Source organism: Oryctolagus cuniculus, chromosome 14 (assembly GCF_964237555.1).
Source record: "Oryctolagus cuniculus chromosome 14, mOryCun1.1, whole genome shotgun sequence".
Lineage (NCBI taxonomy): Eukaryota > Metazoa > Chordata > Mammalia > Lagomorpha > Leporidae > Oryctolagus > Oryctolagus cuniculus.
The window spans coordinates 66,368,510-66,391,259 of NC_091445.1; the positions used below are offsets into that span (position 1 = coordinate 66,368,510).

A 22,750-nucleotide genomic window follows, 5' to 3' on the forward strand; every position below is an offset into this window, starting at 1 on the left:
TTCTGCTGATTCACTCCTCCAAGGCCAAGGGTGGGGACAGGACAGAGTCAGTAGTCAGGAACTCAATCCAGGTCTTCCATGTGGGTGGCAGGAATCCAGTCACTTGAGTTGGCTGCCGGAGTTAGCAGGAAGTTTGAGTCAGGAGCTGGAACTAGAAATCAAACCCAGGCACTCTAACGTGGGATGTGGGTGTCTTAACCTTGTAAACACCACCTATGCAGCAATGCTTATTATCATGATCTATTTTGTTCCAGAAGATGAAGCATAAGTATGTGACTCACCCTTTCCTATTTTAATTTTTATAGCAATTAACACCATCAAACATCGTGTGTATCTTATATGCTTATTCTTTTTTGTAAGTCTACCCACATATGCATGTGAGCCCCATGCAGGTTAAGGGCTTTTGTCTGTTTTATTTATTGTTGATTTCCTTGGACCTTGGCCAATACTTGGCACATGGCAGACATTCAGACATTACTTACTTACTTGTTGAATGAATACATAAAGGCTGAGTTTCAAGAATTGTGATTTACAGGTTCTGTAGATTTCTGTTTCTTAATTGAATAATGGACTCTTTTTATTTCAAATTGTGAGGATGCTGAATACTAGAGGCTTTACAAGGTCATTAGAAATTCCATTACTTTTCTGCAAAGTGGATAGGAGAACTTAGAAGACCAGCATAGATGTTATTACCTAGGGGTATACAGGGTGTCCTGGCAGGAACTGGTCAGGGGATGCTAAAACAAAAGAACAAGGGAGATTCTAATATGAAACTGGCACAAAACATTTCTGTCAGTAGATTCCGAGCATGTCAGTCTGTAGTTTGTACAGGCTACCCTTTCATGGGATTACTTTTACAGATCAAGTCTGTTTATCAGTAACTGTGCTAGGCCAGACACCTCCCAGGATGCAGTATTTCCACCTTCCTGTTTGCACATTTTATAGCTCCCATTTCACAGATGTTCAGCGTTTTCTCGCGAGTTGATGATCCTATTTTGGCACAGTAGAGTTGGTTTCCACCCTTGGAGCACTGGGGGGGCAATAAGCAGACACATGTGGAAGTGGAAGCTGCAATGAGAGAGGGAGAGAGAGAGAGAGAGAGAGTGACTTGCTATAATATTGTGGAGTTTGGTTTTGCCTAGCCACAAGCTGCACAGGATCCCCAGAGTGGTGGGCCCTTTGCTGGCAGTGGATGAGAATGCTGAAACAAGGCAATGACCCCAAAGACACAACTATGACTGAATGGAGAGACCTGGATGTAAGAGAGCAGAATTCACCAGTAAGCAGTACGAGTCAGCAGTGGGGCTATCTCTGATACCACCCCTTCTTTCACTGTGCACGTCTTAACAGGATTTGAGCTATCTCTAGCGCCTCTCTCTCGTTCATTGCACATATCCAATTGGTCACTAAGCTTTTAAATCCATTTCTACAATGTCTTCTGCCTGTTCCTCACTTCCTAGGTACAGTTATAGTCATTATTTATTGAACAAGTACTATGAATACACACAATCTTCCCAGTGTGTTACATGTTTTATTTTATTAAATGTTAACAACAAATGTGAATTATGCTATAATATTAATTCTATAGCTGACAAAACTGAGCTTAGAGGTATTAAGTGATTGGCCCATGTTCATACAATGGGTAAGTGATAGAGACATATTTTAAATAATAAGTGACTCATTGGCTTGGGCTCTTTAATTCAATCCTATATTTGTTTGTTTCTTTCTAGAAGATTAGTATTCTCCTTGAAAAATTAGGTGACTCTTATATGATGCCTGGTTATGGAAACACCCAGTCTCATAATTTATATAAGCATTGAATTTATGAAATAGCTTTAAAACAAGAATTTAGGTGTAAAGTTATAAAACCCAGGGATATTAAATCAATCTTGAGTTGAAGGATACAGGCTCATTTATACATGTGTATGTTTTACAAAAAAATTCAGTGCTCCATGGTTTAGTTTCAACTTTCCTTTCCAGTATTATCTTTTTGTCTCAATATCAGGTAGATTGACCATCTCTGTTTCCCAAGCAAGACCCCAAAGGTTCTCCAGCCTTTTTTCCATCATGATCTCATCTTTAGACAGACTGATGCCCTTTTTCCTACTACTCCCCATGTGTCCAGTTTCTAGAAGCCTCACCTTCCTCATGGTGCATTTCATTGCCTCCTATTCCTACTCTGTTCTTTTCATTTTTTTTTTTATTTTTTGACAGGCAGAGTGGACAGTGAGAGAGAGACAGAGAGAAAGTTCTTCCTTTACCATTGGTTCACCCTCCAATGGCCGCCGCGGCCGGCGCGCTGCGGCCGGCGCACTGCGCTGATCTGAAGCCGGGAGCCAGGTACTTCTCCTGGTCTCCCATGCGGGTGCAGGGCCCAAGCACTTGGGCAATCCTGCACTGTCCTCCTGGGCCACAGCAGAGAGCTGGCCTGGAAGAGCGGCAACCAGGACAGATCCGGCGGCGCCCCGACCGGGAATAGAACCTGGTGTGCCGGTGCCGCAAGGTGGACTACTCTGTTCTTTTCTATAACTAAACTTTAATGATACAAAATTTTCCATACCATATCTGACATTTTTATATTTTAATGTTAATTAGATTTTCACGTGATTTTTCCTCCAGAAAATTATGGATGTTTTGAGAATAGTTACCTGTAGCGCCATCGGATGTCTTACTCAGTTCTTAACAAAGCCCCAGGAATTACCTCCTGAGTTGCTATCTGATTCCCACTTGTGAAAGATCAATCTAGTGGCCTATCAAAGGAGTTGAATCTTGATAATCATCAATTTTTTAAGTGAGCCAGTGAAGACATGGATTTGGTCAGTAAGATCTCTCCCCTTTCTAGGACTGAGAAAGAGAATATTGGACCAGAAAAGTGAAAGAGGGGCCAAGAAGAATAATGTGATTTTTGCTTTCTCATTGGCAAAAATTAGATTGATTTAGCAAAAGTTAGATGTGACAACTCAACAAGTTTCTATTCTGTAATTTATGTCCCAATTTAAGATGATTTCTTGGAAAATGTGCCACAAAGGAAATCGAGCTGCCTATTTGAGTTCTGCTAAATCCTACTCTCCAACCATCTTTACAAATCATGTGAAGTTTAGTTGGGCTATTTTGGGATCAGGCTTCATCTTAGAGCAAATGTATTATTGTGAAGTTCTCCCAAGAAATTCCTAACTTGTAATGCCAGCAGACAATCTATTTTTTTGAAAATGGAAATGATAATGCTTTTCAAGCATTAAATTGGCAGATATATAAAAGCCTGATAACTCCAAGTTTGGAGAGGTGTGAATGGCAATTTTTATCATAAGTTATGGATTGGAATATAATATGGTGAAAACATTTCTAAAAAGAGAGTTGATATATTGTACCAATAAAAACTTTATATTTAAAAATATTTATCTAGAAGTTCTCATAATCTAAGAAAATAGTCTAAAATATAAATTGCATGTGATACCTTTATAAATTATGGCACTGTTTATAATAACAGAATAGAAGGGCAAATTTTAAATGCTTAACCAGAGACTGGTTAAATAAATCACATAATAGCCATATAGACTTTTTCAGACAATGAAAAGTATGTGGCAGGGAGGAGAGATGGGAATGTTTGATTAATGAGTACTAAGTTATTGTTACAAAGAAGTAAGACATTCTAGGGTTCCATTCCCTAGTGGGATGATTATGTAGAGTCATAATGTACTGTATATTTCTCCAAAATGAAACAATCTTGAAGAAAGGATGTATTATCACCATAAAGAAACATTAAATATTTTAACATATAGGTATATATTCCCTGATTAGACACTACAAAATGCATACATGTATTGAAAGATCACATAGTATCCCGTAAATATGTACAATTTTTAATGTGTGTCAGATAAAAATTTGTTTTAAAAAATTGTATGACAGAATAATATGTGATGACATGGAAGCAATATATAAAATAGCATTTTATTTTTCAATTATTATATATTATTTTAATATTATTTACATTTTTTAAAATTTTATTCAAGATCACCCCTGGTATATGATGCTTCAAGGAAGAATTTCTTGGATGAGGGGTTCCTGTCTATGTAAACATTGGAGTCACTCAATTTAGAGTGGCAGCAATTTCAAGCCATACTGAACAGGAATATTCTACTGTCCAGGAGCAATGTGCTCACCAGGCTGCTCTCTGGGAGTGAATATTTAGCTCTTGGCCAGAGATGACTCTCCAGGCACTAAACCCAGAGGACTCCAGTGTATCTGGTTACCCCCATGCATGATGAGGAAGAGGGGCAGAAGAGTATCAGAGTGTTCCACAAGAGAGAAACCATGCTCGAATTCATGTTGGACCCTATCTACACTTAGAGAATGCTGCTTTAATAACTCTGCTATCCCTGGATAGTCCCAGACACTAGAAGAGGACTTTATAAAATTTAAGGGGGGTGTCTTGGAAATTGGTGTCTCTATGAAACCTGGTCCTATTTGGAGAGCTGGTCCCAACCACCGAAGAGAAACTCGAGCCATTCTTTTTTTTTTTTTTTTTTTTTTTTTTTTTTTTTTTGACAGGCAGAGTGGACAGTGAGAGAGAGAGAGACAGAGAGAAAGGTCTTCCCTTGCCGTTGGTTCACCCTCCAATGGTTGCCATGGCCGGCGTGCTGCGGCCGGCGCACCGCGCTGATCCGATGGCAGGAGCCAGGTACTTATCCTGGTCTCCCATGGGGTGCGGGGCCCAAGCACTTGGGCATCCTCCACTGCACTCCCGGGCCACAGCAGAGAGCTGGCCTGGAAGAGGGGCAACCGGGACAGAATTCGGCGGCGCCCCGACCGGGACTAGAACCAGGTGTGCCGGCGCCGCAAGGCGGAGGATTAGCCTAGTGAGCCGCAGCACCGGCCTTGAACCATTCTTATGAAAGCCTCCCAAAACTGGGGATGAAGAAAGCTGGCTAAAGCATGAGCTGAGGGCAGGTGCCTGCTCACCAGGGTCTGAGGGTGTTACTGATCACTGACACAGAGGAAAAAAGGTTGGAATGCTATGCGCTAAAAATACTACAAGTAGTAGTGGGTGGTTTTATATTTTTCTCTTTAAGTCATTTAACCAATTTTTTATGGTCAAAATGAAATGTTTTTGATTGAGGAAAGGCTGATTTTTAAGCATGATGATGTATAAAAACAAATGATACATCAGCTGTGATGAATGTTGAGTGAGCAGATCTACATGGCACAGTTGGAGCATACCTGAGCATTTTTCCCAGTCGTAGCAGGTGTCATAGCCACAGGATTCTTTCTTTGTGCTGTTGTATGAAAGTTTTGTTCTTTCAAGACTCCATGCTAGCTGTGGACCATCTTGACAGGGACCACTATGTAGAAAATGGAGTTGCTGATTTTTTAAACATTTCTCAGCCAAAAACTTACAACCAGATAAAGTAAAGTAATGGCTGGAGTCTGTATCAAATACACAGAGATCTTCAGAATAATGGCTGCCCAAGAAAGGAAGGGAAATATTAATATACAAAGACGAGAATAAAACAGACTTTCAGATAGGCAATTTAATCTGGTATGTTAACTTAATTTTTCCCTGCCTTTTTTTTTCTTCTAATTTCTTTCATTTCTAATTTATTTCATTTTGCATGCTGGCTAGGATTCTCCTAAAATTTCATCTCAATCTCGTTTTTCCCAATTACCATCAAATTGAATTCTTAAATTCTCATACTCAAGATTTTCCATTAGTATATTCTGATCAGCTTTATTTTCTAATATTTTTCCCATCCTCCACACTTCTTTATCACCTGGTAATTTTATTGATAATTTTATGAAATATAAAACTGTGAACTATAAAGTAAGATGATCCTTCCTTTGCTGTCATCCATAGCTTGTTTGATTATATTGTATTGTCTCTCTTCTGTGCCTTTGGCTCAATTCCTGGCTATGCTTGGAAGCTTATCATAGCCCATGGTATTCTGTACTTCTTCTGAACTCTGAAACACTCATTAATAATTCAACATCAATTTAAAACATGTCATAGAGTCTCATATCATTGCACACACATACACACACATGTGTATTTACACCATTATTTAGAGAATGAGCTTTAAGTCATTTGGGGAACTTGAAGGATGGATTCTACTACCATGAGATAACAAATGGCCATAGCATTTCTCTTGTTGAGAGGACAAGATCTCATTCATCATTCCAAATGTGACCTTGATCTTCTTCTCTGATGTCAACTTTAGGGCTAATGATCAGTATACTAGAGTGTTAGATTATGTCCAGGAGCTGAAACCTATAGCTTAGAACAAATGGCTCTTTTCTAAGTTCAGAGAACTTAAACTGTGGGGTCAGTTATTCCCACAAACACCTTCAATTTCATTTATGAAGGAGAAGGGAGGTACACAGAAAAGGCTGGGCAGTTGTGGGAGAATTGAACAAGGAGTTCCGGGAAATAGTCTGCGTTCCCATGATTTGATATTACGCAGATAAATTTCTTCTGGGTTAAGTGACACTGTGAATGCTGTAAGTGATCCCCATGAAGTCCTCTGCTGGAGGATCAGTTGTGGTGAATAATGAGAAGGGTAGATTGAGTCAGCCGTGGCTGAATTGTTAGTCAAACAATACAGAACAAGACCTTGAAGTATTGTCCAAAGAGAAATTAAATGGGTCTCTAAAGATTTGAGAGTGGGCATTTGGTGCAGTGGTTAACTCTACTTGGGGGCATCTTTGTTCCATATCAGAGTGCCTGGGTTTGAGTTCTGGTTTGCTCCAGTTCCACTTCATGCTAATGTACATCCTGGGAGGCAGCAGGTGATGGCTCAACTGCTTGGGTTCCTGCCACCCATGTCAGAATGCCAGATTGAGTTCATGGCTCCTGCCTTTGTCCTGGCCAAAGTTCATGTCTCTGATTGCTGCAGGCATTTGGAAAGTGAGCAATTGGGTGTCTGTGGGAAAGGAAGGCTTTGATATAACTGTGTTTGAAGTTTTTAAATGCACTGTTTTAATAAACAAAGGCCATGCAAAGTTAGGGTAATAGGCTGGGAGATAATTATCAAAGCTTGCTACCCTGTGGGGAAGGAAGAATTCAGCATAGCACAGGAGTATCAGTTATGTGAGAAATTAATGTTTTCCGTTTGTGTTTCAAGAATCTCAGCTTTTTGTCAAGCTGGGTTACATTAGACTGCTTTCCCTTACTTTCAGAACACCATTCATAGAGCCTCTCTTACCTGCAGTCTTCTTCCGGAGACAGGCAAATGCATTCAGATCCTGACGGCTTTTGTCCTGGCTGACAGTGGCCCTTTAATTTCGTTAGGATATCTGAAACAGAAGAAAAAGTGGGGCACAACACGGATCCCAGGTGGTAGACCTGAATTCTGGAGAAGAGGCAGTGGTGAAGGTTCTCATTGTTTTCTTGGAGTTAGAGCCTTCATGTTTGGCTTCTTCAAATGTATTTTCATGAAATATTCCACCTGTAAGATCCTTTACAGCCTACTAGAGCTGTCATTTTCCAACGTAAATTCTATTTAAGTTCAGAGAACTAAAGACAATAGAAGTGGTGAAATCTGATTTTCAAATATTTATTAATTTGTTTTTTAACTATTTATTAAGCACTTAGGATATTCCCCGCAGTCTGTTAGGTTCTAAGGATAGAGAGTTGAGTAAAATTTGATGCAGACGCTGTGCTCATGGGGTTTACAGCCTTGTGGGGGCAGACAGATTGATCAAACACACACACTAATACATACAGCATTGCTGCCATTAGTGCTATTAAAGAGAAAGCATATAATCAGGAAAATTGATGTAGCTTGGAAGGTTAGGAATGGTAAAATGGGAAGAAAAAGGAGACACTATTTGAAGCAGAGTAAACACCACAGCAATGAAAATGTTCAAAAGAGAGGCAGCATGAGTTTCCCAGAACTGAAAGAAGGCTGTTGTGACATAGCAAATAAAGCCTTGGCCTGCAATGCCAGCATCCCATATGGGTGCTAATTCGTGTCCTGGATTCTACCTCTAATCCAGCTCCCTGCTAATGGCCTGGGAAAAGCAGCGGAAGATGGCCCAAGTGTTTGGGCCCCTGCCACCCAAGCGTGAGACCTGGATGAAGCTCCTGGCTTCAGCCTGGCCCAGCCCTGGCCATTGCAGTCATCTAGGGAATGAACCAGGGGATAAAAGATCTGTCTCTCCCTCTTTCTCTGTAACTCTGACTTCTAGGTAAATAAATAAATCTTAAAAAAAAAAAAAAAAAAGCAGGGGCCAGCGCTGTGGCACAGAGGGTTAGAGTCCTGGTCTGAAGCACCAGCACCCCTTTCGGGCACCAGTTTCCCAGGCCATAAGCAGAGAGCTGGATCAGAAGAGGAACAGCCAAGACAGGAACCAGCACCCATATGGAATGCGGGAGCCTCAGGCAGAGGCTTAGCCTTCTATGCCTCAGCCCCAGCCTTCCTCATCACCTTTAGAGGCTGAAATGCAACCTAGCTTTTCAGTAGGGTCTTCGGTTTGCTCCCCCTAAAAAGGGTTCAAAGAATGGCATCACTGGTGAACGCTTCCAATCTTGGGGGACATTATCTTAGCAGAATCCTGTGCTGCTACGCACCTTTTTCACAGGTGAGTGAGTTTGAAATGGGTGGTGTCCAAGAGTCTTCACTGCACGTGTACTTGGATGGCCCCGCAACAACAAAGCCACTGGGGCAGGTCAGCTCAATGGAGGCACCAATCTCATACAGTCTCTGAAATGGTGTGAGCATCAGATTGTCCTGCACAACTGGCTTGAGGCATCCGGTCCCTGCAGGGAGGGCAACATTTCAGAGGTGCTTAGTGGAGCAGAATGCCCAACAAATGCAGATATATTATATGTGATCTAAGGGTGTGTTTAACAAGATTTATTGCCTATGCTCAGCTTCTGTGCTCATGTTGCTCAGAAAATCTGAAGGTTATGGATCCCAGGCCTCCCCTCTGAGATCCTGCCACCAAAAAGTTCCCTTTTGTTGCGTTATTTGAAATTCTCTTGTTGAGGACCATCCAACTTTACAGACACATCCAATTTTCACCATATCGCTGGGACCTGGTCCCAGTGAAATATTTTTCCTGTACCCTCCAGTGAGCAAAGTACCACACAGTGAGTAGGGAATTCAGATCAACGCTGGTCTCTCCTCTGCTTCGTGGTGTCCTATAATAAGTCTTTGAGATCCCTATTTCGGCCTGATTCGAATCTCATTTTTTACTTTACTGAAGCATGAGTGTGTATGTGAGCTACAAGCTCATTCACTGTTTCACAGCAGAGGATATGAATGTGTTCCAATTAAAAGAGTCTTGCAGAAAACTACATCTCACCTAAAATCCCTTTTCTGACACTTAAAGAGGTTAGACATCATCTTGTGGGGGCACGTCAATTTATACATCAGGCAAGGCAGATGTCTGTGGTTAGATAGAATCTGAAGACTTCCCGGATTTCTTTTTAAGTGGGTGTTTCCTAGTTCTGTGTGTATGGAGCTAATGAACTGAAATATGGAGATATCTTGAACTCTAATTTTAGCAATTAACCCTATTTAAAGCATCACTAAATCTTTTTCGCCAGAATTACTAAAAGATTGTAAAATGTACTGATCTGTCTTCATTCTGAGAACATTCATTCTGTAGTGCAGTCAAGAGCATTTTCCCAGTCCTCACGCTGGCACTCCACGTCCCCTTGTCTCCAGGTCCTGTCTGGTAAGCATCTGTGGTACTGATATCCAACAGCTCTGAATCCAGTGAGGCACGAAATCTCGACTTCTTCTCCAACTGAATACAGTTGCTTTTCATTCTGGAATTAAAATGGGCACCAATAATCATCTGTAAACACCCCTAGATTCTTCTTTTTTCTTTCACTTCTACATCTACTCATGTAGATGTAGCATGAATTCTGAGGATACAGTTTAAGAGCCAGAATTAGCTACCTTTTTCTTTAAAGGGCCTGTACTGTCAGTTGAAAGCCATGTGGTGTCTGTTGCAGTTACCTCTGCCATTGTTATGTGAAAGTAACCACAGATAATATGGAAATGAATAAATGTGGTTCTAGTAAGACTTTTTTTTTTTTTAAAAATGATTTATTTGAAAAGGAAAGTTACAGAGAGGCAGAAGTAGAGAGAGAGGTCTTCTATCTGCTGTTTACTCTGCAGATGGCCGCAATGGCCAGAACTGTGCCTATCTGAAGACAGGAGCCAGGAGCTGCTTCTGGGTCTCCCGTGTTGATGCAGGTACAAAAGGACTGGGGCCGTCTTCTGCTTTCTCGGGCTGTAGCAGAGAGCTGGATCCTAAGTGGAGTTGCCAGTAATTGAACTGGCCCCCATATGGGATGCTTGCACTGCAGGCGGATGCTTTTATCTGCTACACCACAGCACTGGGCCCATAACACTATTTTTTTAAGTGATGAGCCAGATTTGGCTTTTGGGCTGTAGATTTCTGATCCCTGTTTTAAAGGGTTAGTTTCCAAAATGTGGCTCCTGAACTAGAAGCATCACCTGGGAACCTGTTATAAAGGGACATTTCTGGGCTCTGCCCAAAGACCAATGGAATCGGAGATTCTAGACATGGCATCCTGCAATATGAATTATTTATTTATTTATTTATTTATTTTTTGACAGGCAGAATGGACAGAGAGAGAGAGACAGAGAGAAAGGTCTTCCTTTTGCCGTTGATTCACCCTCCAATGGCTGCCGCGGCCAGCGTGCTGCAGCTGGCATATTGTGCTGATCCGAAGCCAGGAGCCAGGTACTTCTGGTCTCCCATGCAGGTGCAGGGCCCAAGCACTTGGGCAATCCTGCACTGCCCTCCTGGGCCACAGCAGAGAGCTGGCCTGGAAGAGGGGCAACCGGGACAGAATCTGGTGCCCCGACCAGGACTAGAACCCGGTGTGCTGGTGCCCCAAGGCGGAGGATTAGCCTATTAAGCCACAGCGCTGGCCCTGCAATATGAATTTTAATAAGAACTCCAGTGCATTATTGAGTTTGAGAACTTCCATTCAAAAAAATAATTGAAACTGCTTCCTTTCAAAATATTTCCATGCCTAAATCTGTAGGCATGGTACTTTCTACATGGGCAGATTCTTAACTTATTAAGACAATACAGACACATTTCCTATGATTATAGCCATGTCTAGTTTGTCTCTCTGCTAATATGACTCAGAAAAAAAACAGTTCCTAACTGTAGATCCTTGCAAGTCATCCAATTCTGTATAATGTTGAAGTTCTAATTTTTACTCCTATAGATAGACCATTATCATGTGAACTAACTAGTACCAAGGAACACAAACTTGGTACAAAAAAGAAGTATGAAGTCATCTGTGGGGAATTTAAGATGAAAGGGTGGCAACACTTTTCTAAATATTACTTTATACTTTTAAAGTCAATAGGAGATTACTAAAACAGGAAGTAACAATAATTTTCCAATTCTTATTTTTGAACTCCAAACTACAAATGAAGGTCAGGAAGCTTACCCAGATGAATCCATTTTCTGGAGGCCTTGGGGGAAGACACCCGAAATCTGTTTCTGTCTCAGGAAGGTCTACCTCTTTTATGTCTTCATCATCACTAATGCATGGTTGTCCACTAAAAGAGAAAAATAAATGTATATTTATATTAATAAAAATTTTTGCATTTGCCACATATATACACATATAAGTACATATTATAACCTGTGGATATGTTAAATAGAAAACATTACACAGAGAGAAAGGGATAGCAGCAGATCCAATGCCTCACTAATAGGTTTGTTGGCATAATAAAATTCGACTTTGTCCTTTACTTAGCAGTAGAATATGTAAATCTATCAACTGCTATGTCAGTGATGGGAATGACCTATTCTTTCCTCTTACCCAGCCTTACTTGTTTTCCATTATTGAAAATGTACAGTCTTCCTCCTGCCGTGTCTCCCCCTCACAGGTTTTCCCTCCCTGCAGCGGGGCAGGGTTACTGCATTCCCGGGTTCTTGACCTCTTATAAGTAGCATCGCAGGTGCTCCAGGAAGACCAGCAGCCCCAGTTCCCATCTACTGCATCTGGAACAAAGGAACCCACACCTGCAATCACTGTGCAGCAGAGATAATCCGAGTCTTGAAACTAAGCCACTCTGGTTTCAATTTAGCTTTTGTGGAATATTATAGGACCATTTGAGAAAAAAAATACTCTTGTGAGGGTTCTGATGCATTGCCCGATTTCCCTTTCTTTTCCCCACAGCCTAAATTAAATTTAACAAAGCAAGACTTTGAACTGCCAGGAAACATGTTGTGTATGTATATACATATTCATATATCAAAGTGTTTCAAAAAGTTCATGGAAAATGGAATTAACGATGTTTACTTTGGTGCAAAAGAATTTTGAAATGTATGCATAATTTTTTATAATATGCTTTTCCATGATCTTTTTGAAGACCCCTCATATATGTTTATCCATATGTTATGTGTATGTATGAACATACTCTAATAGAATATATAACAAATTACCTTTTAAAAGTGGAATAGATTGTAATGCCGTGCCACATCCATCTAAAGAGCATATGCAGTAACTGTGAGCAGTACCTAGTCCCACACTGTTCTACATTACAGTAGATAAGAGGCTTGTAACAACAGCATCCCGTATCTTATCTTGTAGAATGTTTTATGTTATTGGAATTGTGTTGCATTTTGTGTACGTGCATGCATGCACACACAGGATGTGCTAAAAGTTCATGGCAAATGAACAGTATGCAAAACTATGCACAGATTTCAAAATTGTGTTTGCAAAGAAAATTATTTTAATTCAATTTTCCATGAACTCTTTGAACTACTCTTCTATCTATTTCTCTACCTACCTACCTATTGTCTATTCAAATCCTCAGGTAGATAGATACGATTGTTATCTCATTTCATGGGTGAACAGATTATTGCATTGAGAGGATGGTAACTTACCTAAGGTTACACACTGGCAGATTCTAGCTCAGCCTCATTTCAGGGCTGTTAGATTTTAGAGTATAACTTTTTGCAGATTTGTCTTCCTTGTGAGTTTGCCTAATAATAGAATTTCTGTTTTGCTTTATTGACAACCTAAAATATTGTTGGTGGAGAAAACCTAAAATATCTTTTGTTTCAATGAGTTCCCCACACTTACTAGATTTGTAATCTGGAGACCGTCTCTCACAGTTCTCGCCATAGGTGCCGCTCTGACACACACATAGACATTCGGTCCCTGAGAGTATGGGGCGACCGTTATTAGGGCATGGAGCACACCGGCAAGGGTCAAACTTGGCCGCATATTCCTGAAAAGCTTTCCTGAGGTTGTTCCGTTTTGTCACTGCACAGGGGATGTTTCTCACCAAGTCCACGATGGGAGCGAGCTAAGAGCAGAAGACAGAGGAGGTCCAGTCACATACCTGTTAGCAGCTATTGCTGAACAGTTCTCATAGAATGAAAGGCAAAACTTGGAAAATCACACACTGTAAGGAATTATTGTAGAATACGGTGCAGTTGCCTAGTTAACCAGTAGACAATAGCCCTTCAGCTGAGGGCAGGTGTGATTATCCAGGACTTAACCTCCTTGCAGTTCTACAGTGAAGGAAGTGATCTGTGAGGTGTCATTTACTTGGATTTACAGCATGATATTTATCCAAATCAAATGCATGCATCAAATTACTCAGGTGACTAGAAGTTGAGCAGCTCACTGATACTCTGTGAAACTTCACTGTAGTTTGATTCCAGTAGAAAAATCTAGAGAGGATGAAGTGAGGTTTTTCATATCCTTTATTTTTTTTTCAAGGGCAGGACTGGCTTTGGTGGAGTCAGCTGAGAAAGTATGGAGTGGGAAAAAGCAGAGAAATGAACTACTCCAAAGAAGTGATTATCTAATGATTGTCTAGTGCTGTGCACATATGACTCCGAAGTGCTTAGTTGGGCGACTGGATGTCATTTTCTGACCATTACCTGTAGAACTCAATTCTTAATGTAACAAGTAAATGACTCCATTTCCATGCTGATTGAACATCTTTATTTCCATCAAAATGAAATAAATATAATAGCCTTTTTGGAGTTTTTTAAAAAATGTGATTTTGTGTTAGATAAAACTGGTTCTAAATGGCGTAAGACCGATGTGTGGGCAAAATGTTCCATAAATAACAAAAATCGCCATTCTATGTAATTACAAAATTCAAAACTGGCAAACTGAACCAGTGGTGACAAGAACAGGAAGTAAATGTATCTAAAATCCCATTTATCCCACAGAACTGTCAGTGAAGATTTAGGAGTGCTCATCTAATAGAGTTGCAAGGAAAACCCAGAAACCACATTGCTTGTACAGCCATGGAGATAAAGAGTACTAGTAAGGGCAGATAGGAGCATTTGGATTCACTAAATTTGATGCATGCTAGGAATTCTAAATATTGTGCTACAGAATTCTTGTTTGAAGAGCAGGAGCACTAGATGTGCAATTTGGTATTTAAATAAAGGTACAGTATGCATGCATACTGAAGAAAGGCAGTTTCTTTAACATCTGAGGAAAAAATTGGAGTTGTGTAATTTGGGCTGCTAGAGAATTAGTTTAGCTCTTTTACCCATCATGCTTTTTAATCTTACCTCAAAGTCAACCACAGTTGGATTATCCTTCACTGATTCTAACCACTCAGAAAATACCTTCTGCTCAGGACCAGAGTTCCCTTTCTCCCACGCCAAAGCTGCTGCGTACTCACTCCTCCCACCGCGAACCAGGGATATGGATTTCTCTGCTCCCTTCAAAAATGAACCTGCAAAGTGTTTTAAGAAGATTGCCCATTTAATTTTGTTGCAAATTCATATTTTAAGAAAAGCCTATTTGCACCAGAAGAAGTAGATGCTACAGTTTTGTAGTTCTTCGAGTAATCAAGCTAAGTGAAAAGCAAGAGCACTCCTCATTCCTATAGGAATGAGAGAGAGAGTGAGAGAGTGAGAGAGAGAGAGAGATTCATCTTCCATCCACTGGTTCACTAAGCAGGTGGCTGCAACAATCAGAGTTGGTCCTAGGGGGAGCCATGAGCTTCTTTCAGGTCTCCTACTTGGGTTCAGGGGCCCAAGCACTTGGGCAATCCTCCGCTGCTTTCTCAGGCCATTAGGAGGGAGCTGGTTTGGAAGTAGAGGGGCTGAGACATGAACCAGTGACCATATGGGATGTGGGCATTGCAGGCAGAGACCTTTACCTGCTATGCCACAGTGCTGACCTCTAGCACAATGTTTTCTAAGAAGCAATGACATTTCATGTTGAACAAAATAAAACAAATTTTTATGGAAAATATAATAGCAATTTATACTAATTAATGGTAACACTACTATGTGTAGAAATTGAGTAAAAGGAGATTACAGTGAAAATCAAATAAAATGAAAAGGAGGCTAGGGAATACAAGTGATAGTTAATGGTGTTAACTTGGCATCTGTTTTGAGGTGCTAGCAAGGATTAGCCTGCCCCTGCTGTTCGTAAATTATATAATAAGATAGTTTAGAATGATTGGAGGAACAGGTGAGATACTTTTCCTGTGAAGAAAGTAGTATGGTTGCTTTCAAAGTAAAGTGCATAAAAATACAGAAGGGTATAAGAAGAGGATAATTTTAAAAGTTTTTGTGTTATTTTTCATATAGGAGAAAAATTAATGTCACATGCCACTGATAGTGGACCTGCATGTATTTTCATATTTGGATTAATACATGTGTTTCTTTTTTTCTGATTTTTAATTTAATAAATGTGAATTTGCAAAGTGCAACTTTTGTATTATTGTGGCTCCCCTTTCCAACCTCCCTCCCTCCCACGGCCCTCCCCTCTCCCTCTCCCATCCCACCCTTCATCGAGTTTCATTTTCAATTATCCTTATATACAGAAGATCAACTTAGTATATACTAAGCAAAGATTTCAACAGACTTCACTCACACAACCGCACAAGGTATAGGGTATTGTTTGACTAGTAGTGTTGTCTTTAACTCTCATAGTAAAGCACATTAAGGACAGAGATTCTATGTGGGGAGCATGTACCCAGTGACTCCTCCCGTTGTTGCTTTAACAATTGGCACTCTTATTTATGACATCAGCAATCACCCGAGGCTCTTGCCATGAGCTGTCTAGGCTATGGAAGCCCCTTGAGTTCACCAACTCTGAACTTGTTTAGTCAAGGCAATATCAGATAAAAGTGCCTCCCTCCTTGATGGCCCATTCCTTCCGCTGGGGTCTTGTTCATCAGGATGATTCATTTAGGTTGTTTTTGCAACTGTGTCTTGGTTTTCCATGCTTGTGAGACTCTCATGGGCCTTTTAGCCAGATCCAAATGCCCCAAGGGTTGATTCTGAGGCCGGAGTGCTGTTTGGGGCATTTGCCATTCTATGAGTCTGCTGTGTGTCCTGCTTCCCCCGCAGGATCATTCGCTCCCTTTTAATTCTATCCTTCATTATTTGCTTACACTGGTCTTATTTGTGAAATCTCTTCAACACTTACCCTATCTTTTTGATTGGTTATGTACTTATACTTATCAATTTACCAAGTGAGCTGGCATTGGTACATGCCTCCTTGGTAAGATTGAATTGAAATCCCCTGGCACATTTCTAGCTCTACCATTGGAGGTAAGTCCGAGTGAGCATGTGCTGACCTGTACATCTCCTCCCTCTCTTATTCCCATTCTTATATTTAACAGAGATCACTTTTCTGTTAATTTTAAATGCCCAAGAATAATTGTGCATTGATTACAGAGTTCAACCAGTGGTATTAAATAGAACAAACAGAGCAACAACAACAACAACAAAACACTAAAAGGAATAAAATAGTTGTTCCTCAACAGTCTAGACAAGGGCTGATCATGTCATTGTCTCTCATAGTGTCCATTTCACCTCAATGGGTTTCCTTTTAGGTGCTCATTTAGTTGTCATCAATCAGGGAGAACATATGATATTTGTCCCTTTTGGACTGGCTTATTTCACTCAGCATGATATTTTTCAGATTCCTCCATTTTGTTGCAAATGACTGGATTTCATTTTTTTTACTACTGTATAGTGTTCCATAGAGTACATATCCCATAATTTCTTTATCCAGTCATCCGTTGATGGACATTTAGGTTGATTCCATGTCTTAGCTATTGTGAATTGAGCTGCAATAAACATTGAGGTGCAAATGGCTCTTTTTTTTTCCCCTTTAATTCCATTTGGGTAAATTCCAAGGAGTGGGATGGCTGGGTCCTGTGGTAGGGCCTATATTCAGGTTTCTGAGGACTCTCTAAACTGTCTTCCATAGTGGCTTTACCAGTTTGCATTCCCAAACCAACAGTGGATTAGTGTCCCTTTTACCCAACATCCTTGCCAGCATCTGTTGTTGGTTGATTTCTGTATGTAAGCTATACTAACTGGGGTGAAGTGAAACCTCATTATGGTTTTGATTTGCATTTCCCTGATGGCTAGGGATCCTGAGCATTTTTTCATGTGCCTGTTGGCCATTTGGATTTCCTCTTTTGAAAAATGTCTGTTAAGGTCCTTGGCCCATCTTTTTATTGGGTTGTTTGTTTTGTTTCTGTGGTGTTTCTTGATCATTTTGTAGATGCTAGTTGTTAATCCTTTATCTGTTGTGTAGTTTGGGAGTATTCCCTCCCTTTCAATTGTCAATTGTTTTGAATAGCTTGAGAAAAATGTAGGGCAGAATTCAGCAGTGAAACCATCCAGTCCTGGGCTTTTCTTTTTTGGGAGGGTCTTTATTACTGATTCAATATCCTTCTTGGTTATTGGTCCATTTAGGTGTTTTGTTCTCTCTTCATGGCTCAGTTTTGGTAGCTTATATGTGTCTAGGAATCTATCCATTTCTTCTAGGTTTCTTGATTTGAGGCATACAGATTTTGTAGTAATTCCTGATGATTGTTTTTATTTCTGTGGTATCTCTTGTTATATTTCCTTTTTCATCTCTGTTTTTGTTGATTTGAGTAGTCTTTTTTTGTTATTTTGGCTAAAGGTGTGTCAATTTTGTTTAATTTTTCCAAAAATCATCTCTTTATTTCACTGATCTTTTGTAGTTTTTTTGGTTCAATTTCATTTATTTCTTCCTTAATTTAAATTATGTCTTTCCTCCTACTCATTTTGTGTTTGGTCTGTTGTTTTTCTAGGTCCTTGAAATGCATTGAATGCTCATTTATTTGGTACCTTTCTAATTTCTTGATGTAGGCACCAGTTGCTATTAACTTGCCTCTTAACATTGATTTTACTGTATCCCATGTTTTCCTAAGTTGTATTCTGTTAATTCATTTCCAGAAATTTTTTGATCTCTTGGTTTGTTCTATGACCCACTGCTCATTCAGGAGCATGTCGTTCATCTCCATGTGTTTGTATACAATCTAGAGGTTCTTGAGTTGTTGATATCTGGCTTCATTCATTGTGGTCAGAGAAGATGCATGGTATGATTTCCATTTTTTTGAATATGCTGAGACTTGCTTTATTGCCTAGCCTATAAGCTATCCTAGAGAAAGTTCCATGCACTGGTGAGAAGATGTGTATTTTCAACTGTTGGATGAAAACAATCTGCAGATAACAGTTAGGACCATTTGGTCCATAGTTTCGATTAGCTCTGTTTCTGTCTGGTTGATCTGTCTAGATAGGAAGTCTTCCATTTCTATTGTACTGGAATCTACATCTCCCTTTAGATCCATTAATACTTCTTTTAAATAGCCAGGTGACCTATAATTAGGTGCATATACATTTATAATAGTCATATCTTCCTGTTGAATTGATTCCTTAGTCAATACATAGTCCCCTTCTTCGTCTCCTTTAACAGTTTTTGTGTTAAAGTCCATTTTGTCTGATATTAGGATGGCTTTATTTGGCTTCTGTTAGCATGTAATAATTTTTCCATCCAATCTTTGTTGGTGTCATGTGTTTCTTGTAAGCAGCAGATACCTGGGTCTTTTGTTTTTTAATCCATTCAGATAATCTGTAACTTTCACCTGGAGTGTTAGGCCTTTCACATTCATGGTTACTTGTTAAGTAACGACTTGCCCCTGCCAATTTTTTCCATAAGCATTCCTGTTGTTTATTTGGATTTCCTTTGTACTCTTACTGGGAGATTTTCTGTCTTCACATTCTTTGATAATGATGACCATCTTTCTGTGTTTCTTTGTGTAGCACATCCTTAAGCATCTTTTGTAAGGCTGGATGAGTGGGGTCCAATTCTTTCAATTACTGTTTGTTATGGAAGGTCTTTTTTCACCTTAATTCATAAATGAGAGCTTTGCAGGAGACAGTATTATCAGTTGACAGGTTTTTTTACTTTTAAGGCTTGTACTATTTCTCTGCATTCTCTCCTAGCCTGTAAGGTTTCTATAAGAAGTCAGCTCTGAGTCTAATTGGAGATCCTCTGAAAGTAATCTGGCATTTCTCTCATGCACACTTCAGAATCTTTTCTGTGTTTTACTGTTGAAAGTTTGACTACAATGTGTGGTGGTGAAGATCTCATGTGTTCATGTCGATTAGAAGTTCTGTATGCTTCTTCTACTTAGATGTACCTTTTATCTCAAAATTGGGGGAGTTTTCTGTAATTATTTCACTAAATAGATCTTCTAATCCATTCCCTTTTTTCCCCATTCTCTCCACACCTTCAAGAACTCCTAAAACCTGTATTTTGGGTCATTTGATAGTATCCCATCAATCTCTAACACTGTTTGGATTTTTCTAATTTCTTCTTCTTCTTCTTTTTTTTTTTTTGTCTGACAAATTTCCAAAGATTTATCTTCTAGTTTGGATATTCATTCTTCTGCCTCACCAAGTCTGTTGTTCAGGCTTTCTACCACATTTTAAATTCTATCTATTGAATTGTTCATTTCTAATATTTTGTTTTGATTTCTCTTAAATCAGTTTCATGGGAAAAATTTTCATTCATGTCATACAGATTTCTTTAATATGTCTATTTGTTGCTCATTGCTACTGACTAATCCTATGATCAGTCTTTTGATTTTTGTTTCAGGCATTTCCTCAATCTCAACGTCTTCACATCCAAATACTGAAGTGTTGTTATGTTCCATTGAGGTAGTCATGTTGTCTTCCTTATTCTTGTTTCTTGAATTTCTCCATTTGTTTTTAGGCATTTGTGAAGATACTTTTTTTTTAATATTTTTTTCCCTCTAATGGCTTTTATCTTTGGACTATGCTTCCATGGCTTAATGGAATGTCTGCTTTTTCAATGAATATCCGGAGCTATGTGCTGGGCAGTTCCAGGGAGCTCTGGTCAGTGCTCCGGGGTGGGGCAAGTATGCAGGGTGGCACCCAAAATGAGTGTGGTAGATCTCACTCACTCACTCACTTGCTCACTCGCTCGCTCTCTTTTATCAGAAGGGAGGGTTTGACCACCTCTGTTGGCATAATCACATCCTCACCTTCTCTCTTCCAAGGTAACCAATACCCAGGTATTAGCTTTCAGTGTGTGTAATAATCAACTGCACTGCCATATGAACTACCCAAAGGATCTGTGCAATTTTAAATGTGAGCATGGATCCGGTGGCAGTGACTCGTCCCAGGTCATCAGGGAGCTCTGGGCATGTGGAGCTGCTCACAGTGATCACCCAGAAACCCAGCTACACTCTGCATCCTCTCGTGCAGTCAGAGTTCCCTCAGTTTCAGCACACAAAGTTCCCATAGTCTGGGGTGCAGAGGATCTGCCCTGCCCCACTAGACTGTCTCGCCCACAGAGAGAAAGAGAATGTTCCCCGAACCATCTGCCTGTGGGTACTCCACCTAGGTGGTTAGAGCCCCAGAGCCTGTAATGTGTTTAGAGGCTGGGGGTCCCTCACAGTCCCATGTGGGTGCCCAGCCCCCTGTCAATCCTCGCAGCTAGACTTGAAGTCGATAAGGAACCTGAACTTTTCCCTGAGGTAAATTCCTGGATAACGTGCACACAAGAGTAGTGTGTTGCAAACCCTTCTCATTTCCCAGTGGTGCTTTCTTGTCACCCGTTGCCTGGAGCGCCGACCCCAGCCTCTGCCGCAGCTACTGACAAGACGGCGTTCATCTCCTCGCGGCTAGTTCCTGGGTGGACGCAGAAGAGCTGGCGTAGCTCTTATATATGTCCAAAGTGGTACCCTCCCTATCTCATGTGCCATGGTGGTGTGGACCAGGAGAGAGAAATGTGCCCCCCTTTTTTTGCTACATTAGCAGGCATCCTGTCCTCCCAGGGCTCCAGGCCAGACCCATGCCAACGTCTCCTGAAGCTGTATCACTAGTGGCACAGGCTGCTGCAGTCGGCTCTCCTCTCACTCTCCAAAGCTGGCATTCTCTCACGCTCTTGGCTGCTGGGGTCCTCACTCTCCATATAGATCCAGGGGTCCCTCTTCCTTCTATAGAATTTCCACTGCAGTTTTCTCTCTAACTCTCCCCTGAGAATGTTCTCTGCACTTTTTTAAACTGTCTTCCCCTAACCTAGAGCAGTAAGCTCCCTCCCTGTTCTGCCATTTTGGAATCTCCAGTTGAACAATATTTCCTGACACACATTTAAGCAAGAAAAATTCCCTGCTTTATTCCAAGGACATGTTCTAAAATCTGGACTTTTCAAAATAGGGTTTCTATATTTCATTTACTTGGGTCTCTAATTTCCTGTATTGAATTATATTTGTCATTATAGTTCTATTAAATTTTCTTCTGTAATGTCTGAATTTTCTGTGACTGTTGTGATCATCTTAGATTTTTCCTTATTTAATTTATTTTCATACAGATTTGTCCTTGCAATGTCTATGATTTATTTATAGTCATAATGGTGATATTTCTCAATTTTTTATTATACCTTATCTTTGAAATCTGTTTAAATTAATTCTTATATTTAACCTTTTTATATGAAGCTTTTGATTTATTAAACTCTTTTATTAAATTCTATCACATGAACAAAACTGGTATGAAATCTATACCCACTCTGATACATGACTGGATTATTTATTTTGCTTGTTTTCTTCCTTTTGGCCTTTTAAAATTTTTTTGTTATGAATTTGTCATTGTCAAACTAGGTCTTCTCATTTGGTTTATGCCTAACACAAACATTAATAAAAGTGTGCAGCCCATCCATATGTTCTGATACTATATTTATAATGATCCATTTTTATATTAAGTATTATATTTTTAGTTATTCCTTACCTATCTTCTCCAGGAAAATACAAGCTTTAACTATGGGAGCTTCTGTGATTCTATGTCCATTATTTTGGACAGAATGAGTAGAAATCAGTTTGGTGGAGTAAGGTAAGAAGAACACTTGAAACCGAGGGAGAAGTTGTTTGTAATGCCCAGTCCTAAGACAGAGCATGACTTGTTTCAGAGAATGCCTGATGTTCAGCTATGCAGAATCTTAAGCTCATGTGGACCCATGACAGGTTTAGAGCACAAGAGTTTCACAAATAAGATTTTCCATAGAGAACATGCCTCCCTCTGAAATGTGTAGAACAGACTGGAAGAAAGCAAGAGCAAGACTGAAAGCAAGAAAACTGAGTAGGCTGTTGTGAGGATCCAGGTTGGAAACAGTGAATGGAGGGTAGGCCTATGGCAGCGATGGAGGCAGCCTGAAGAGGTATTCAGGAAACAGAGTGGATTACACATGGTTATTTATTGAATATGAAGGTGAAAGAAAAGGCAACATTAAAGATAATATCCAGACTTCTGGCCTGCTTTCCTTAGTTAATGGTAATGCCGTTCATTAAAATGGGGACTGGTAAAGGAGTGAAAAGGTGAAAGGAATCAGGAGCTGTTTGTCATTATGGTAGGCTTATTATAAATGCCACATCACTTAATCTGCACAACAATCCCATTAGACTATAGAGGGAAG

At 40.1% G+C, this 22,750-nt stretch overlaps 1 protein-coding gene across 1 annotated transcript in view; it reads right to left on the reverse strand.

Moving 5' to 3' along the window:
* Positions 1-393: 393 nt before the first annotated feature.
* Positions 394-22,750, reverse strand: part of C6 (complement C6) — a 61,979-nt gene continuing 39,622 nt past the window's right edge. The window contains exons 10-18 of the mRNA XM_008262156.4: positions 14,545-14,711; positions 13,088-13,313; positions 11,829-12,000; positions 11,441-11,552; positions 9,637-9,769; positions 8,564-8,752; positions 7,197-7,287; positions 5,218-5,459; positions 394-1,068 (exon numbers count right to left, since the gene is read on the reverse strand). Of these exons, the coding sequence (XP_008260378.3) occupies positions 887-1,068; positions 5,218-5,459; positions 7,197-7,287; positions 8,564-8,752; positions 9,637-9,769; positions 11,441-11,552; positions 11,829-12,000; positions 13,088-13,313; positions 14,545-14,711 (1,514 nt within the window). The 3' untranslated portion in view covers positions 394-886. The remainder of the gene's footprint in view (positions 1,069-5,217; positions 5,460-7,196; positions 7,288-8,563; positions 8,753-9,636; positions 9,770-11,440; positions 11,553-11,828; positions 12,001-13,087; positions 13,314-14,544; positions 14,712-22,750) is intronic.